This window comes from Amblyraja radiata, chromosome 10 (assembly GCF_010909765.2).
Source record: "Amblyraja radiata isolate CabotCenter1 chromosome 10, sAmbRad1.1.pri, whole genome shotgun sequence".
Lineage (NCBI taxonomy): Eukaryota > Metazoa > Chordata > Chondrichthyes > Rajiformes > Rajidae > Amblyraja > Amblyraja radiata.
The window spans coordinates 9377244-9396967 of record NC_045965.1 but is presented as its reverse complement, the minus strand read 5'-3'; the positions used below and the strand labels follow the sequence as shown (position 1 = coordinate 9396967).

General features: G+C 40.8%; 1 protein-coding gene across 1 annotated transcript in view; it reads left to right on the top strand.

Moving 5' to 3' along the window:
* cfh (complement factor H) overlaps nucleotides 1–19719 on the top strand; it is a gene marked incomplete at its 3' end in the record, with an annotated part of 77909 nt that extends 58190 nt beyond the window's left edge. Inside the window, exons 12-15 of the mRNA XM_033029130.1 lie at nucleotides 4489–4674; nucleotides 10373–10561; nucleotides 15940–16047; nucleotides 19544–19719. Coding sequence (XP_032885021.1) covers nucleotides 4489–4674; nucleotides 10373–10561; nucleotides 15940–16047; nucleotides 19544–19719 — 659 coding nt within the window. The remainder of the gene's footprint in view (nucleotides 1–4488; nucleotides 4675–10372; nucleotides 10562–15939; nucleotides 16048–19543) is intronic.
* Nucleotides 19720–19724: the final 5 nt, after the last annotated feature.

Genomic DNA, 19724 nt, shown 5'->3' with positions numbered 1-19724 from the left:
GCTACGTTAAGTGTTACAGCTGCCGGTATCAGAGCTCCATACGGGAGCAGGCAGTCAGAGGCGGAGACTGCGTGAGGCTCCGTAAGGAGCTAAAATTCATCAATTGCGGCTGCCGGCAGCCAGGTCTTTTTCACTGCAGGAGATCGCCAGCAACAGTTACTGCCACAGTTATGCTACAGCAGCATATAGTATATACTTTATTTTAGGCAGCTATAATAGAGGTGGCATTACTAACAGTTGCCACTGGGTCACATTTATGACTATCATAGCCAATAGCATTCTAAAGTCATGTTTAATTTTTGGCAATAGCTTATCATGCCAATAAAGTTTTAAAAGAGATAATTACAGAGGACATTTATTATCACTTACACCTATGGTATAGTGAAATCTGCCATTGCAGTCCAGAGCTCCTGGTTTGTGAAGCCTTGTTTGAGCTGTGCCTATCAGTCACCCGTGGAAGCTACACCAAGTCGTCACATTTATTTATATAGCACATTTAAAAAACAACTCTCGTTGGCCAAAGTGCTTTACATTTGTTATAAGAATAGCACAACAAAACAAACTACATATATATACACATGTAGCCCTCACTCAGAGGACGTCAGTAAAGGCTTGGTAGTATAGATAAGTATTTAGTCTTGACTTAAAAGAGTCGATGGAGGGGGCAGTTCTGATGGGAAAGGGGGATGCTGTTCCACAGTCTAGGGGCTGCAACCGCAAAGGCGCGGTCGCCCTTGAGCTTATGCCTAGACCGCGGGATATTCAGCAGCCCCAAGTCGGCCGATCTGAGGGGCCTGGAGGTGGAGTGGTGGGTGAGAAGACTTTTTATGTAGGTGGGGGCAAGCCCATTGAGGGCTTTGTAGACATGGAGGAGAATCTTGAAGTTTATACGGAACCGCACAAGGTGGTGTCATGATAATTTCTGCTCATTACAGGGGACTGTGGAAGATTATTTTACAAAATACTCCAACTATATGCATATCAATAGAGTAGTCGAATCTCTGATTTTATAGGGATAGCTTTCTTTTAATCATATATACGTCATTACCTATAACAACACCTGGCAGGGTTGATGTATTTCTCCCACTCTGTCTGGCGTATGGAGGCCAGAGGTGCTCCAGTCATTCCCTGTAACAATCCGTTGACTCCGGAAGGGAGCAAGGACTTGGAGTCACTAGCAGGTGCAATCTGTTTGATAAGTCATGACAACAACAGAGCACTGATCTGCAGCTAGTCTCGGTTCGGCTGCTAAAGGAAGCAGCCTGACAACCCCAAGTCGGGGGAAAGTCATAGCCAAGTCTTGGGACATCTATAGCAGATGTAATTGGGCTTTGTCCCAATTAGAACATCTGATGAATAAAATTATAACACAAGGAATGCTCCGTCTTACCAAGGCATGTCAGGCAGCAGCTCCTGGTTCAGGGTTGCAAATTTTCCTCCCACTCAGATGAAAGGAGTGGTGGAGATGGTGCCAAAGTATATGCACATATGCCTGAAGAAGCTCCTGGCTCAGGGTTGCAATTTTCCTCCCACTCGGTTGAACGTAGTGATGGAGATGGTGCCAAAGTATATGCACTCATGCCTGAGGCAGCTCCTGGTTCAGGGTTGCATAAGCCCTCCGACTCGGATGTATGAAGTGATGGAGATGGAGCCATATATATTATGCTCTGTATTACAGGCAGTTCAAGTCATATGCCTGTAGCTGCCCTGGTTTCAGTATTCGTATTTTTCCTCCCACCCGAAAGACTACCGGAGGTGGTGTCACAAAATATGCTCGGTATTACGGAAGCATGCACAGACAGTCTGAGGCATACGGATATGGCAACGCCTGGTTCAGGGTGCAATATTTCTCCCACTCTAAGAGAGTCAGAGATCAGTACGCACTGACTCCAAACATGAGCCCGAACATGACTATGTGCCGGGATCCCATGCTTTAATGCATGATGTACGATGAAAGGGAAAAAGCTGTGTGCTCTTGCCTCTAAAATTGCTATTCCCTCGGGGACGGACAAGACATTACAAGAGAAGTTGGCCAGCGGCATCACCTATCCAACAGAAATGACAAGCATGATGGACAGGGTCTGCAAATGGAACTTCGCTGAAGCTCCAACAAAGGAAATCGACCTGGGGTTAGAGACGCTGGTAAGTAAGGTCTCGTTATTAACCTCCGTAAACTCCGAAATGGAGCAGTCTGTCGGCCCAGGTTGGGTTTACTGCCAGCATGGGCTGTCTAGTCATTTTCACTGTATCTGGGATAAGAACAGGTTGATGTAGAGACATTGGCAAGGTGCCTTACACAGTAACCTCTGTAAGTTCCAAGTAGGAACAGTTTGGTTAACCTGGATCGGGGTAGACCATCATGAAACTGGCTAGCCATATGAGTCATAGTGACCAGAGAAGCACTGCTTCATCATCTATGAGAGGTTATCAGACTGGTCAATAGAATAAAGTAGTTGAAGTTTTTCTCAACATATGGTTTATTTCTCCTCATTTAGCAGAGTTACTGATTCATTGGAATCATCATTGCCATCCACTCTGGGACAGGTAGTAACCAGCAGAAAGCTCGTCTGGCATATATTATAACTTTATCTGACCTGCAGGTTCATGTTGTGAATCAACAATGAATTCATAATAATCCATAGGCTCTCAATACCAGTATTCCTGATTGAGTGGTGGGTTGAAGAGATTGTGTTATGCACTCTGGAGACTTAGACATGTGGTCTCAGTCAAAGGACTGCAAGATAATTCTTGATTCAGCCTTGCATTATCCTAATCTCCACTAAGGAAAACGCTACATATTCATGGTGACTCTTAGTCAAGAGTTGACAGGGAACTAGTATTCTCACATCTAAGAGAAACTGTGGTTTCAGCTCTAGTCATTAGCTGCTGATTATATATTATCAGCGATATGTATGAATAACTAGATAATGCATCTTCCGTGGGTAGGAAAGCCTAAACATTTTTGTCCGTAGGATCAATAGAGGAACAACGGTTCCGAGTGCAATCAGTGACAACTCATCCGAGGATGAGTGGTCTGGCCAAGGACTAGAGGGGTATATTTCTTAAGATTACAGAAATATGGTGCAGGCCGAATCGGGTTAGCAGTAGGCTAATCAAATTGTGGGTTTACTTACCCAGTTTAAGATGGATGATTGGGTGTCTGCAATTTAACTGACTCAGAGAATCGATCTTGTAATTGCATACTCTGTCATATCTATACACATAAGGCACAGATTCTGCGGGTTAATAACAAAGCTAGTGGTGAAAGCCTATGTTGCCCTCAGATTAAAGGGCATTATGTCATCCAGTTTTAGGTATTATGCAAATTCGCAAATGATAAAACTTGAGGTTGACAGCATTCCCACCAGAGCAGAGATCAGGGATGTCATAAGGTATACAAGTGCACTCAGTTGCTAGTGCCTATGAACTGGAAGATAGTTCTTTTGTTTCAATAGTCTCAAGATATACTGATGGCTCATTGGCAGCCAATACAATGGATTTCCCTTTCATCATACAGCATGAGGTTTACATAGTGCAGGTTAATAAATTATAAAATTTGGTTGAATATGTCTGGGTATTTGCAGATAGAATTATGCACATTATTGCATAAGTTATTGTCTAACTCCACAGTCTATTGGGACTACAGGCCAGTTTAGAGCAATGGCCATGTATGCAAGCTAGCATCATGATATTAATAACTCATGTTTTCCTACAATTAATGGTTTATCTGGTTAAGTGTTTCACACGCAGATTATGTCACGGCATGAAACCACAGAGCTTTGAAATCTTCACGTAGTCACTCACGTGACTTCGAAATACAATAGAAAGATTAAACGAGAACTTACCATTTGAAGTTTGATCTTTATTTTATGAGAAGTTGCAGTGAGGGATTACGTGCCTTCCACTTCCAACCCTATTCTCATAAAGATCATCCGGTAGTTCTAGCCTTCAATCTTTCTATAGCTTAGGTCAGCAACTATTCTGTGGGTTCATACAGCTACTTTGAAGATTGACGCGCATGCGGACTGGCGGGCTTCTTCACGTAATCCCTCACTGCAACTTCTCATAAAATAAAGATCAAATTTCAAACGGTAAGTTCTCGTATAATCTTTCTAGTATCTGCCATGATACTGCTGATTATTGAGATGAGATCTGACCATAAAGCAGGTCAGCTGTTTCTCTCTGGCCGTTCATTTGACTTGTCCTCAGGGTCGACACGTTTTTGCCATTGTTAATATTGGGTACTTTGCAATGGATAAGAATAAACGTAATTAATTGATAACAGCCGCAGTCTTCTGGCCATGATATATCAACTATTTAGCACATACATGTAAGAAGCCTTGTAACTTGTTGCCTGCTGATTACTTGAGAAGTTACTGCCACGCTCATAAGATGAGAACTGATTTTTGAATTTAATAAAGTTTTACTACTTTATTTAGTTGTAGTGTAAATTATATAATAAAGTTATACTTGTAACTCATTCAATAGATCCAAAACAAGGGTGTAAAGAAATGCCACCTCCATTAAAGGATGGAGACTTTCTGGGATTTGATTTTCCACCATTTCGTCCTGGTCAGAATGTAACATATCAGTGTCAGGATTACTACATCTTGGATGGAAATAAACATGTTACCTGTTCTGGTGGGAAATGGTCAAAATCTCCACGTTGCCTTGGTAAGTAATATTTAATGTCAGTTCTAAACCTCAATAATTATTACAACTAGTACAATACAATACAATACAATTTATTTGTTGTCATTTGAACCCAGAGGTTCAAACGAAATTTGGTTTCTGCAGTCATACAAACAAGAAGAACCAAGACACAACACAATTTACACGAACATCCATCACAGTGAATCTCCTCCTCACTGTGATGGAAGGCAAAGTCTTATCTCTCAATAAAACTGTGGAGATTGCCCCATTAGTGTGGTTAATTTTACCATGGTGCTTTCCTATAATGAGTTTCAATTTGTATACATTCATTTGCAGGATAAATAACTCTAAAAATGTAATTATCGTAGCTTTTTCAAACATAAGGTTTAGCACTACACGCTACGAATCCCAGTTGTGGAGACACTGGTATCGTTGTCTCGTTGAAGGACACAGATCTTTTTTTTAAATTCTGGATTTTAAATCATGTATTGTGGCTTTTTTAATAGATATAATTTATGATGTTTTTATAAGAGAAATACTAAGATTTTATATGTATTTTATAGTGTTTTTATATGCAATGTATTTTTATGTAATGTTGTCCCCTTTCTGGATCTGAGTCCGAAATAAAGTGTTTTATTATTATTATTATTATTTAGTTTGAAAGGTCTTTTAATGTACACATCCTTTAACTTTAAAAACAAGTCCTCCAGGAGGTCTTTACAATTGACTGGTCATTATTTGTCTGCAGATAGTATTTGAATCCAGTGGAGGCCTTAGATTCCACATTAAACTACAGATGGACTTATCCATCAGCTTTGGAATGTGACATGCTATGAAATGATAGGGCAAAACTCTGCTAAAACTGTCAAATAACCTTTGAATAATGAAACACAATTTCTGTCAGTGTGAGACCACATGCAAATTGGAGGAAGAGCACCTCCTATTGTGCTTGGGCAGCTAATATCCCAGCGGTATGAACTTTGATTTCTCTAGTTTCAAATGACTCCTGCATTTCTCCCTCTGAATGACTATTTCTCCCCCACCCTTGTTGTCCTTCTAGTTTCACTGTTTGCATCCATCCCTGTGTCCCTGGTGTTAGCATATCTTCTCCATCCAACAATGGGCCATTATGGACTCCACTCTTCCTGAGGTCTTCTGTTGCCACCCAGTTTTGTTCTAGCCTTCTCTATCTTTCAGTCTGAAGAAGGGTTCCAACCCAAAACATCACCTATTCCATTTGTCCAGAGATGCTGTGTGACCCTCTAAGTTACCCCTTACAATTTATGTCTATCAAATGGAATTTCTCTCTGTAGAGAAACTCAAATAATCCGGCACCGATGGCACTTTGGTGCTGGACTGGTGAATTTTCTGGACTATTGGACATTGGTCCTATTCAGACCCAAACACATGGTGTTCAATAAATTGTCCAGTGATAACTGGTGAGTGTAAAGAGAGCTCGGATTTATGCAGCCACAAACGTTGCCAGGTATTGATACCTGCTGTCCAAGGCCCCCCGACCCAGCTTTGACCACAGCCCACAGTCCAGCCCCCAACCCAGCCACATTCTGTACCCTGGTGTGGCTACACACTCCTCTGACCCTCTGGAACTCGCTTCACCTTCGTATCTCATGATTGAACCAGATGTGGGACCCACAGGACATCTAAACCAATCAATGACAGATGATCAAAAATTGACTATAGTTGTTAGGAATCCGCAGACAAGTGACCTTGTGCTCTTGCACAATACACAATCAGAAACCAAAATCTCTCCATGAGCATCACAGCAAATTGCACAACTCTTGAAATTACGTTGTTGCCTCTCCAAAAACCACCTGACCACAGATGGTGCATAAACCACTGCTCGATGAACAGTTGTTCTCTTGGTTGGAAATCATGGAACATCAACAGGATTTTGCTTTCTGTAAACCATTCACAATGGCCTCTCAATCCTGGGCACATTGTGACATCTTGATTACAAGTTGTCTTCCAGCATCTACAGTATTTTCCCTAGTGTCAAGTCTCAGTGTCTCCTCAACGCCACCCACTGACATCTGCCTTTATTGTTTGATGTGAACCATGCAGTGCACTTGTGGAATGGTAGTTGTTGTCATCCGGTTCAAATGTAATATATCTATCGCTCTGTCTTGAGATCCTGTGCTCAGATATTTCTTGCCAGGCTAAAACACTCGTCCTCCTGTGGTACAGATTGGACAGTTGGAAACTCATTCCCAACCTGGGTGCAACTCCAAAGCCAATAAAATCATGGGAGACCCCTTCCACCCCTTGCAACAGACTGTTCCAGCTGCTACGGTCAGGCAAACGCCTCCGTTGCTATGCTGTGAGAACGGAGAGGTTGAGAAGGAGTTTCTTCGCAGAGGCCATTCGGACTGTAAACTCCAATCTCACCAGGGACTAACTTTTACTGTACCACTCTACTGCTTTTTTTAAAATTGCTGTTTTTTCCCTTTTTCCTTCCACCCACAATATTTAATATGGAAAAGAATATGTGATTCTGTTACATTCTGTTTGTAGTTCGTTTGGTTGTTTGTTTGTCTTTTTGCACAAAGTCCGCGAGCATTGCCACTTTTCATTTCACAGCACATCTCGTATGTGTATGTGACGAATAAACTTGACGACTTGACTTTTGTCCTTTAGCATTTCTCATTGAACACCTTGTTCATCTTGCTCGTCTGTGGGAAAAGAGGTAGGAGTTACGGAGCCGTGAGGTGACGTACATTTCTGCCACTGCTGATAGTTTGTGGCACTCATTGATGACGGGTTTTGATCTTGTGAATCTGGGCTGACCCCTTGTATTACACACACTTGTGGAATCATATATCCTACTGGAGTTAGTCTTCAGTGGAAATCAGGAGTTTGTGGTGATTACTACCAACAATGATTTACTGGGCAACCGTCACAGATGGAATTGTGAGGACAAGACAGTGATTAAGTGATGCAAATGACCTGGCATTGAAACCACCTGCAAAGATGCACGGAGATATAATGATGCAGAGCTGTGCATCACAAAATCCTTTATTTATCAAGTCCACGTTGTACAAAGTTAAAAACCGAGGGTTAGGTGTGAAGTGTCTGCCACTGGCATTTCCTTTCAGTAACAGGCAACCATTGCAATCTGTAAAATTGTAAATGCTTGCAACTTCCAGCAAGGTAGGCAGTATCTTCAGAGAACAAAATGGAGCAATGTTTCAAACCAGTGACCTTTCATCAGAACTGGAAATAAATGAAGAGAAAGCAGGTTAAGAGCAAGAGGGAAAATAGAAGCAATGAGAGACTGTACCTCCCAGGTTTCTGTGCAATAGCTTTGTGTTTTTTCTGTGGCCATTACTACACCAGATTTGGCGGAATATCCTGAAATGTTTATGGAGTTCATTGCTTGTTGGTTGGCAATCTGAATGGTCGTAATGTCAGGAAGCCTGCATAGGTTGGGAAAAATGATTTGGCTGCTGCCTCACCCAGGCACTCCTGAAATGGATCTTTATTGGTATCCACAGGGTAGCGCCAGCAATGGCTGCTTCGCCAACAGTGTGCATTGCGGCCTAACATCATGGAATTGGCAGTCTTGCTGGAGACCGATTTTTGAGATCTCCACCGTGGAGAGCCTATGGGACTTTAACATTGTGGAGCCTGCGATCCCTTCGCCAGGGATCGATTTCAGGAGCTCCAACCGTGGGTGCTTGCAGACTTACCATCGCAGAGCTGGCAGTCTCTGGTTAGAGACCGACTTCGGGATCCCAAGCCGCAGGAGCTTCAACCGCACCGACACGGGGGTTTCAATCGGCCCAACGAGGGAGCTTTGATCGCCGGCTACGGGATCTTCAATCACCCTGACGGAGAATAAAGAGGAAGAAGAATTGACTTTTTTGCCTTCCATCAATGTGGAGAATCCGCTGTGGTGGATGTTTATGTTAACTTTTATGTAGTTGTTTTTTGTATCGCATGGCTGTATGGTAATTCGCATATAACTGTACCTTATGGTACATGTAACAATAAAAGACCTTCGAAACCTTTGATCTTCCAGAATGTGTAAATTGGCAAAAACAATGAGGCAAATCCTTTGCAAAACACAAAGTGATGGAGGAACTCAGGGGGACAGGCAACATCTGGAGATGGATTGTACAGACTACATTTTGGATTGGGATCCTCTTTCGGACCATCAGTCTGTGTGAATTCTCCCTGTTGTATGAATGCTCAGGAGAGTGTGAATGGTTGGCTACTTCTGCAGCTCTTTGTGGAAATGCATTCACTGCTCTGTCACCAGCCGAGAAAAGGTGCTGATTGGCATGGATCATTGAACACATGGTGATGCCCAGCTCCTTCAGGTGCCCTTGGATACGCCAGTTGGACAAAACATCCCAATTTCTAGGAAGGAAATGGTTTATTTAAAAAAATATATAATATATATATTTTTATTAGAAGCAATTGTACAAGGATAAGATGATCGGCATTACAGTTATACCATTATTGTACAGATTCAGTTTTAACCTTATAACCTAAATCAAAAAAAAAAGGGGAAAAAGGAAAACGAAGAAAGAAGAAAATGAAGAAAAACAAGTAAAATACAAAAGAGCAGGAAAAAGATCCCAACGCTACCAAAGAAGTCAGGAGAAAAGAAACAAAATAAGAAAAGAAAAGATGAAGATATACCTCCCCCCCCTCCCTCCCTCACCCATCCCTGGCGTCGGATTTTAATTTAAATTTGGGTTTAACCATTCTGTTGTTGCAGAAATTCAGTAAAAGGTAACCATGTCTTAAGAAATTGATCTGGTTATTCTGCCAAGACAAGCCTAATGTTTTCCAAATGTAGTGTCTCGGACATATCCATAATCCACATCTTCACTGTTGGTCTGTTTCCAAAATTTGAGTATTAATTTTTTCGCAGTTATTAGGCCGTAATTGAGGAAACGTCTTTGAAATATCGTTAGCTTAGAGCAGGCCTCTGACATACCTAATGTGATCAGTTTTATATTTGGTTCCAATTTAATTTAAAGTATTTTGGAGAAGGTATCAAATATTCCCCTCCAGAAGTTTTGTAACTTTATACAGGAAACAAAAGAATGGATTATAGTCGCTTCTTGGAGGAGACATTTATCACAAATAGGAGATACATTTGGGAAGATCTTGTTAATTTGGACTTTGAATAGCAGAGTCTGTGCAGTATTTCAAATTGTATCAGGGAATGCCTAACATTAAGAGAGCAGTAATGTATGTACAGAAGGCTTTCCTCCCAGCTGTGCTTTGAGATTAATAAACCCAATGCATCTTCCCATGCTCGCCTCGCATTTCAGAAGATGGGATGTGTGCAGTTAAAGGGTATTGTAAATGTAGGATATTAACTTACTTGTATCCGCCTGTCTATTCGTGCATTCGTCTAATTTATCTGGACCCTGAAATGGTTTCTGTACAACCAGCGGGAGCTTGATTCCACCAGACTGAGCTGTGATTCGACAGTCCACATCTGGTCTCATGAAGCCTTTGGTATATTTTTGTTTATGTTCATTGAAATTTGATGACATGATTTAATGACGATCTCTGTGAGCGATATGTTGTAAAAGCAATAAATAGTATTTCACTCAAGGAAATAAAATAATCTAAACGGGGTGTTATCTATGTATATTGATTTGATTTGAAAAAATACTATTTATTTTAAAATTGTTCATCCGAAGTGTAAATACTTTAATAATATTTTCCTGTGATTTAGAACCTTGTATATTGACACAAGAAGATTTTGACAAGAATTCGTTAACCTTGAAGTGGAAGATTCAGAAGAGAATAGATGTGAAACATGGCGATGTCTTAGAATTCAAGTGCCCTCGGGGTTTGCAAATGGAACCTCCTGGAAAACAATTTTGCAAGAATGGAAAAATGGAAATTCCCAAATGTATCAATCGTAAGTTAAACTGCTCATTGAATGTGAATGCGATTAATGTTTGACTCGATAAGAGAGATAATTTATTGTGAAACATTTGTTGAAATGAAGAAAATGACAATAGGAATTTTGTGGATGGAAAAGCCTGCAAATGATCTGGTGAATTTGAGTGAGCGTGAAGGGACGGACAGAAAAACAGCCATCTCGTCTCACCATGGTTGGATTTCCATTCTAGTGGTTGATGTTTGACAGAAAGAAGCAGCAACTGAATATTCATTCCACCTAGTCTTACTTGTAAAATGTTGTGAATTCTATTCCAACATTGAAGATTGTGAATGCAGTCTCATGGAGTCCTCGACAATGATCCACAATAGTTTTTCTTTCACTGGAGAACTTGGGCCAGCCTCCTTCTTTATGTCACTGACTACGCGGGCTAGTCTGTTTCATCAAATATCTGTTAGCTACTCTGTCAACAATAGCTTGGATGCAGATACAAAAGAACAACAATTGAAGAGAGAATCATAAAATGCTAAGTAGCAGAGTCTTTTCATACGTTATAGGAGCAGAATTAGGCCATTTGGCTCATCAAGTCTACTCTGCCATTCAATTGTGGCTGATCTATCTTTCCCTCACAGTCCCATTCTCCTGCCTTCTTCCCATAATCCCTGACACCCGTACTAATCAAGAATCAGTCAATCTCCGCCTTATAAATATTAATTGACTTGACTTTCACAGCTGTCTGTGGCATCGAATTCCACAGATTCACTACTCTCTGGCTAAAGAAATACCTCCTCATCTCCTTTCTGCGATCTATCTTGCCCTCTCAATCCCATTCTCCTGCCTTCTCCCCATAACCCTATCTCCATTTAACAAAGAGATGTACTTTGGAAATATCTCCTTGCCTCTGCATTAAACAATACAATCTTCCTGCAGATTATCGCATTGTCTCTTGGTGCAGTCAATTAGAAATCAATAGTTTTTTTTTGGTTGATGTTGATTAGGAGTATCAGTTCATTGTGCTGATGGACACATAGAAACATAGAAATTAGGTGCAGGAGTAGGCCATTTGGGCCTTCGAGCCTGCACCGCCATTCATATATGATCATGGCTGATCATCCAAGTCAGTATCCCGTACCTGCCTTCTCTCCATACCCTCTGATCCCCTTAGCCACAAGGGCCACATCTAACTCCCTCTTAAATATAGCCAATGAACTGGCCTCAACTACCCTCTGTGGCAGAGAGTTCCAGAGATTCACCACTCTGTGTGAAAAAAGTTTTTCTCATCTCGGTTTTAAAGGATTTCCCCCTTATCCTTAAGCTGTGACCCCTTGTCCTGGACTTCCCCTACATCGGGAGCAATCTTCCTGCATCTAGCCTCTCCAACCCCTTAAGAATTTTGTAAGTTTCTATAAGAGTTTCTCAATCTCCTAAATTCTAGAGAGTATAAACCAAGTCTATCCAGTCTTTCTTCATAAGACAGTCCTGACATCCCAGGAATCAGTCTGGTGAACCTTCTCTGCACTCCCTCTATGGCAATAATGTCCTTCCTCAGATTTGGAGACCAAAACTGTACGCAATACCCCAGGTGTGGTCTCACCAAGACCCTGTACAACTGCAGTAGAACCTCCCTGCTCCTATACTCAAATCCTTTTGCTATGAATGCTAACATACCATTCGCTTTCTTCACTGCCTGCTGCACCTGCATGCCTACTTTCAATGACTGGTGTACCATGACACCCAGGTCTCGCGGCATCTCCCCTTTTCCTAATCGGCCACCATTTAGATAATAGTCTGCTTTCCTGTTTTTGCCACCAAAATGGATAACCTCACATTTATCCACATTATACTGCATCTGCCAAACATTTGCCCACTCACCCAGCCTATCCAAGTCACCTTGCAGTCTCCTAGTATCCTCCTCACAGCTAACACTGCCCCCCCAGCTTAGTGTCATCCGCAAACTTGGAGATATTGCCTTCAATTCCCTCATCCAGATCATTAATATATATAAATATATACACATCATTAGCACTAGATTTGCCATTAATTAACTGTGCTGCAGCATTCTGTATTTAAAGGATGAATTTTAATTAACGCTATGTACTCTTGGGTAGCTGATTGGACTGTGCCCCAAACCTACACCGTGAGAATGATACTTTATAGTTTGTGAAAAATCTCTGACACATCCGCAAAATTTTCCTTTAAAATTATTTTGTTGCTTTTTAGAATGATATTGACGAGGCGGTAGAGTTGCTGCCTCACAGCACCAGAGACCCTCAGCCCATCTTGTCCAAGTCTTGCTACATTAATCTCATTTGCATACATTAGGCCTGTAAACCCCTGTACCTTTCTTACCTGAGTATCTATCCAAATGCCTTTTAAACATGCCACAAGAGAAAAGGAACAAAGAGGTCCTTCTCCAGTCGAACAGGGCCCTAGTGAGACCATACCTGGAGTATTGTGTGCAGTTTTGGTCTCCAAATTTGAGGAAGGACATTCTTGCTATTGAGGGAGTGCAGCGCAGGTGCACCAGGTTAATTCCCAGGATGGCTGGACTGTCATAGGTTGAAAGAATGGAGCACCTGGGCTTGTATACACTGGAGTTTAGAAGGATGAGAGGGTATCTTATTGAAACATATAAGATTATTAAGGGATTGGACACGCTAGAGGCAGGAAACATGTTTCTGATGTTGGGGGAGTCCAGAACCAGGGGCCACAGTTTAAGAACAAGGAGTAGGCCATTTAGAATGGAAATCAGGAAAAACATTTTCACCCAGAGAGTTGTGAATCTGTGGAATTTTCAGACTCAGGCAGTGGGGGCCAATTCTCTGGATGCGTTCAAGAGAGTTAGATACTCTTAAAGATAGCGGAGTCAAGGGATATGGGGAAAAGGCAGGAACGGGGGGGGGGGGGGGGGTACTGATTGTGGATGATCAGCCATCATCACAGTGTATGGCGGTGCTGGCTCAAAGAGCCGAATAGCCTACTCCTGCACCTATTGTCTATTGGCAGCACCACCCTTAATCTCCTTTACATTTTCTCCTCTGACCTTAAACCCATGCCCTCTAATTCTAGATTCTCCTGCCCTGAAAAAAAGACTGAGAACCGAACCTGCCTATCCTGTCACGGTTGCCCCTCAGCCTTCTGTGTTTTGGTGTGAATAAACCAGTTTATACAATTTCTTCCTCTAACTGCAGCCTTCCATTCCAGGCAACATCCTGGAGGATCTTTCTCCTGCACTCTCTCTATTGCTACCACAGCCTTCCTGTAGTGCGGGGATCAGAACTGCACACAATACTATGAGTGGTCCAACCAACGTTCCGTAGAACTGCACTATAACATCCCAACTCTTACATTCAATGTCTCAACCTCTGAAGGCAAACATGCCAAATGCCTTTTTGCCTACCGTATCTGCTTAGAATGCCACGTTTAGAGAACTAGGAACCCATTCCTTTAGGGCTCTCAAGGTACATCAACATTCCTAAGGTCCCTGCCATTTACTGTGCATGTGCTATCAAAATTTAACTTCCCTATATGTCCCACCAGAATTTGTCCAATACACTTCTAGGAACATATAATAGCACAGCACAGGAACAGTCCCTTTGGCCTACAATGTCTGTACCCAACATGATAACAAGATGAACTAATCTCATCAGCCTGCATTAGATGCTTTTATTTGCTTACTGTATATATTTGGATTTCTCTGTCACCTTTGACTCCAAGCTTCTAACACCATGGACATAATAAAATGGTAACCAGACTGTTAAACATAAAACAGAATACATTTTTGAATTCAGAAATTCACAAGTAAACTGTCATATTTAGTAGATTACACCAAATTGGCACAGGTTTAAATGTAGGTTGCAAGTTGTGTTAGCAAGGAGAATGCTCTTGGCCATGCCGACCAAGTTGCCATATTGTGTTAGTCCCATTTGGTTCATATCCCTCAAACCCTTTCAATCCATGTATCTACCCAAGTCTCTTTCAAAAGTCATACTTGATTCCGGATAAGGACGACCGTCTGAGTGAAAAGGCAACTCCCGACGTCCCTTTTAAACTTCTTCCCTCTCACCTAAAGCCTATGTCCTCTAGTTTTAGAATACTCCACCCAGGCAAAAAAGATTGTGAGTGTTCACTGCAACCTCGGTGTGGTATCTGAGGTGTAACTGTGAAATATTCACAACTTTTCAATGCAAGCATTATGGTGCTTGTACTGAATTGCATAATCAAAGCTATGATATTGTATTTGCTTATATTAAGAAAATGCCAGTCCAGTTATATATATAAACAAGACTAAGTGGGACCCGTTGGGTCCCAGCATCACATGGGAGGGCTGGTCCCCCAATGCAATATTCCACCAATTCCAATATTGGTGGCCAGTGGGGGGGGGCTGAAGGGACTGGTTTCCAGAGGGCTAGAATGGACATTGTGGGCCAAATGAATTCTTGGGCTGGTGGCCTAGTCACTCAAGCCTGTTGTGCTGGCAGCTCACTCACTCACGGCTGGTGGGATGGCAGTTGACTCACGGCTATTCCTTGAAATTCCACTTCAAGCAGGGTGCAAGGCCACCAAATTCGAGTGCAGTTTCATACCATTTCAACCAGGGTGTAAGGCCATTAAAGACAGCGAGTCATGACCTCTCCCTCCTCCATCTTGCCGAGGCTGAGCCACGCCCACACTTCTGGGTTTTATAGTCCCTCCCCCCCTCCCACCAGAAGGGTCGTGGCCTTCATGGCATGATTGACAGGAGAGAGAATCTCAACATTTTTTAAACATTAATAACTCTTTTATTTTTCATCGATGGGAAAAACCCTTGGCACCTGATGAGCTGAGGGAGACTCTGAGTAAGATGGCCAAAAATCACAGCAGTACGTGCTAGCGTTTTTTTTGTAAATCAATATAAAGCACAAACATGAAGTGGTGAAGTTTAGACTTTTAATTATATAGAAGGCAAGGCAACTTTAATTAGGCAAGGCAACTTTAATTAGGCAAGGCAACTTTAATTAGGCAACACAGCTTAGCATTTCCAAACCAAAGGCAACACAGCTTTAGCATTTCCAAACCAAAGGCAACACAGCTTTAGCATTTCCAAACAATATTTTCAAACCACATTAAGAGGCACGCAACACTTCCGGGTTTTAGAGTCCCTCCAGAAGGGGCATGGCCTTCAGGAGAGAGAGTCTCAACATTTTTAAACACTATTTTTCATCGGTGGGAAAAATCCTCTTGTCCTGCGCAGCGGAGGGAGACTCTGAGTAAGATGGCCAAAAATCACAGCCGTTTCGTTTTCAAGTTTCCTGCATTATCTGAAACTTGTGGATTTGATGTTTAATGATCATCCTTTTAAATCTTTTTTATTATTTAGTTTTGGTACCATCTCAAAGTCATCTTGTTTCCTGCAGATCAAACGGCAAGGTGCGAAACTTTAGACTCTTTCAACTGCCCAACATGTACAAACAGTAACATTTGTTTTCAATATGATACTGAACACATAACAATGACAAGACCAGGTAAAATTCTTTACAAACTACTGCCTGGAAAATTATCTTGCAAATTATTAAAATGTACAATTTTAATGCATGATTACTGTGACCAAATTGTGAATCTTGTCTGTTCTGGAGAGACCTGGCAGGACAAGCAAGGCAACCTCCAGTTGCTAATCTGTATGTCTGTAGCTATAGGTAAAACAGATGTTCCTGCCCTGTCTCAATGTTAAAATTGGGTGTCTCTCAGTGACTTCAGCTAATTCAGCAGAGAGATTCCCTATGATCTGTGCATCTTTGCAAATATATGACTGCAGAGAATAGACACCAGCACAGAACAGTATAGCACAGGGACAGGTCTCTTGGCCCATAATATCTGTGCCAAACATGATGCTAAGTTAAACTACTCTCCTCTGCCTGCACGTGATCCATATCCGTCCTTTCCTTGCATATCCTAAAAGCCTCTTAAATTCCACGATTGTATCTGCCTCTACCTAGCAGTGCATTCCAGGCACCCATCACCCTCTGTTTGTAAAAAGAAACCTTGTCCCACACATCTACTTTAAACGTTGCCCTTCTCTGATGCTTTTATTTACTTCTATCAGCTCTCCCGGCAGCTTCCTGAGAAAACAATCCAAACATAGCTAATATCCTCAAATCCAGGAATTTTTCTGGTAAACATCTTCTGCATTCTCTCCCAAGCCTTCACATCCTTCCCTTGATAGGGTGACCAGAACTGCATGCAACACTCCAAATGCGGCCTAACCAAAGTCCCATAAAGTTGCAACATGACTTAACGACTCTTATACTCAATGCCTCACTGATGAAGGCAACCATATCATATGCCTTCTTTTTTTTTTTTTTTTTTTAAATTCTGGAAAACACTTCCGATGTCCTTAATAGGCAGAATAAACGCTATAAAAATGATTTTCTTACCACAAATCCTATATCTATTTCAATCAATACCTACATATCTCCCAAAAAAGTTTTTCAAAAAATTGGACTCAGACATTACAAATTTTATATGGGATTATAAATCCCATAGAATACAAAGAACACACCTTAATAAACGAAAAGAGTTGGGGGGTCTAGCGCTCCCTAACTTTATGTATTATAATTAGGCAGTAAATATTAAAAATATGATTCACCTGCTGGACAATTCTGCCCAGCAGGCGGACTGGATTGTAATGGAAAAAGGGGACTGCTCCCCGAGTAATATAGGAGCGATTATCCTCTCACCAATAAATTTGAATAATAAAAATTATAATAAAAATCCAATTATACATAGCACAATTAGAACATGGAAACAAATAAAACAGAATCTAAAATTAAGAAACCTATCTCTCTCAATACCAATAGTCAATAACCCATCGTTTAAACCATCAATCATAGACAAATCATTTATACAATGGGAAAGAATGGGAATCAAAACGCTCGAAGATCTGTATGAATTGGGAAAATTACTATCATTTCAACAACTACAACTGAAATATAATTTGAAAAATAACCAATATTTTAAATATCTTCAAATTCGTGATTATCTGAAAAAATACACAAAAGACTATCATAATATGCCTTCCGACTTACTGGATGAAGCAATGAAGACAAAGGCGGAATCAGCTAATCTAATATCGTACTTATATAATATCATTTTAAACATAGAAATACCCACAACAGATGGAATTAGAAGAGGCTGGGAACAAGAATTAGCTATAAAAATTTCAAAAGAGAGCTGGGATAATCATTTACTACAGGTGCATAAATGTTCGATCAACGTACGACATACGCTCATCCAATTCAAAACATTACATAGACTATATTATTCAAAAACTAAATTAAATAAAATCTTTCCTAATGTTTCACCAATCTGTGATAAATGTCTGTGTCAAGAAGCTACCATAGCGCATTCTTTTGTTTTTTGTACAAAAATCCAAAAATTCTGGTATCGAATATTTGATATTTTTTCAAAATTAATTAAAATAAAACTGGTACCAAAACCAGAATGGATCATTTTTGGGATATCGGAAGGTATCCCTGAATTAAATGTGTATCAGAAGAATTTATTCAATTACGGGCTAATAATGGGAAAAAAGCTCATACTTAAATTCTGGAAAAATGCGCCCACACCAACAATAAAAATGTGGACATCAAATATGTTTGAAACATTACATCTGGAAGAGATGAGATTCCTCTTAGCAGGTAAAGCAGACCAATTCCAAAAGACGTGGTCTGCGTTTATGGACCTATTACAAGCATGAGGTGCAATAGTAATTTTTTTTTAAATAAATAAATAAATGGTATCAGGACCTGGCAATGGGAGGTAAAACAACAAAAACAGACTTGGTTGGTAGTCCCCTTTCTGCGGAGTTTAATGTTATAATAGAGCGATTGTTCCTACTTTCTTTTTCTTTCTTTTCTAGGGTCTACTTTCTTACTTTACTTCCTTCTCTAACTTCTTTTCTAAGGGGCTTTCTTTTCCCAACACTCTCTTGCACTTCACGACTCTTGCGCACTTTCTTTACTTTCCTTACTTCTATCTTTTTCTTAAAGCTCAAAAAAATGAAGCGGTACAAAAAATGTATTAAGATATATGTGTTGTGTATTATTGTAATTTACCGTACTTCTAATAAAAATAATTTAAAAAAAATAAAAAATCATATGCCTTCTTTACCACTCGATCTACCTGTGTTGCCACTTTCAGGGAGTTATAGACTTGGAACCCATGATCCTTCTGAGTATCGATACTGTTAAGAGTCTTACCATTAACCATATACTTGCCCCTTTTATGCAACCTCCTAAATTGCAACACCTCACACTTGCTGAGATTAACTTCAATCGGGCATTTCTCTGCCCATTTCTGTAGCTGACCCATAGCCTGCTGTACACTTTGACAACCTCCCTCACTGTCTGCAAATCCTTCAATGTTGGTGTCATCTGCAAACTTACTGAGCAAATCATCTACATTTATATACATCACAAACAATAGAGGTCCCAGCACAGATCCTTGCTGAACTCCACTGGTCACAAACCTCCAATCATGATAACACCGTTCCACCACAGCTCTTTGTCTTCTATGTGTACGCCAGTTCTGAATCCAAACAACCAAAGTCACTGTGGATCTCATGCACCTTAAACTTCTGGATCAGCCTGCAATGAGGGACCTAATCACATGTCTTCCTATAATCCATGCAGACAGCATCCACTGCCCTACCCTCGTCGATCACCTCCTCAGGTAAACTCAATCAAATTCGTAAGACAAAAATATGATTGATCACTTCCCAGTTACAACACATTTCAATTTACCACAAGAAACCATTTTCCAAGTTTATGTTCCATAAACATTTAGCCATTGCTCCGTCAGTGTTGTCATAGGATAAGCTTTGCTTGGACCTGGCAGCAATGTTCCTTATTGCTTACGAGGTATTAGTTGTAGATTTTTATTGTTAAAACAAAATGTTATGATTTTATTGAATTCTTTGTGGTTTCTATGACTAATCTGTAAATGTTATATTTTTATACAAAGATCAGAGCTCGGTGATATTTGTGGCTTCAACAAAGGTCGATGCTTCATTCACGGTGAAGGTGGACAGTTTACAAAATAAAAACACTTTTGGGTTCTCTATAAAAGAATCGACAAATGCAAGAATGAATATAAGATTTGGCACAAATCCAGAAGGTATAAAATACGAACAACTTGTAAATGG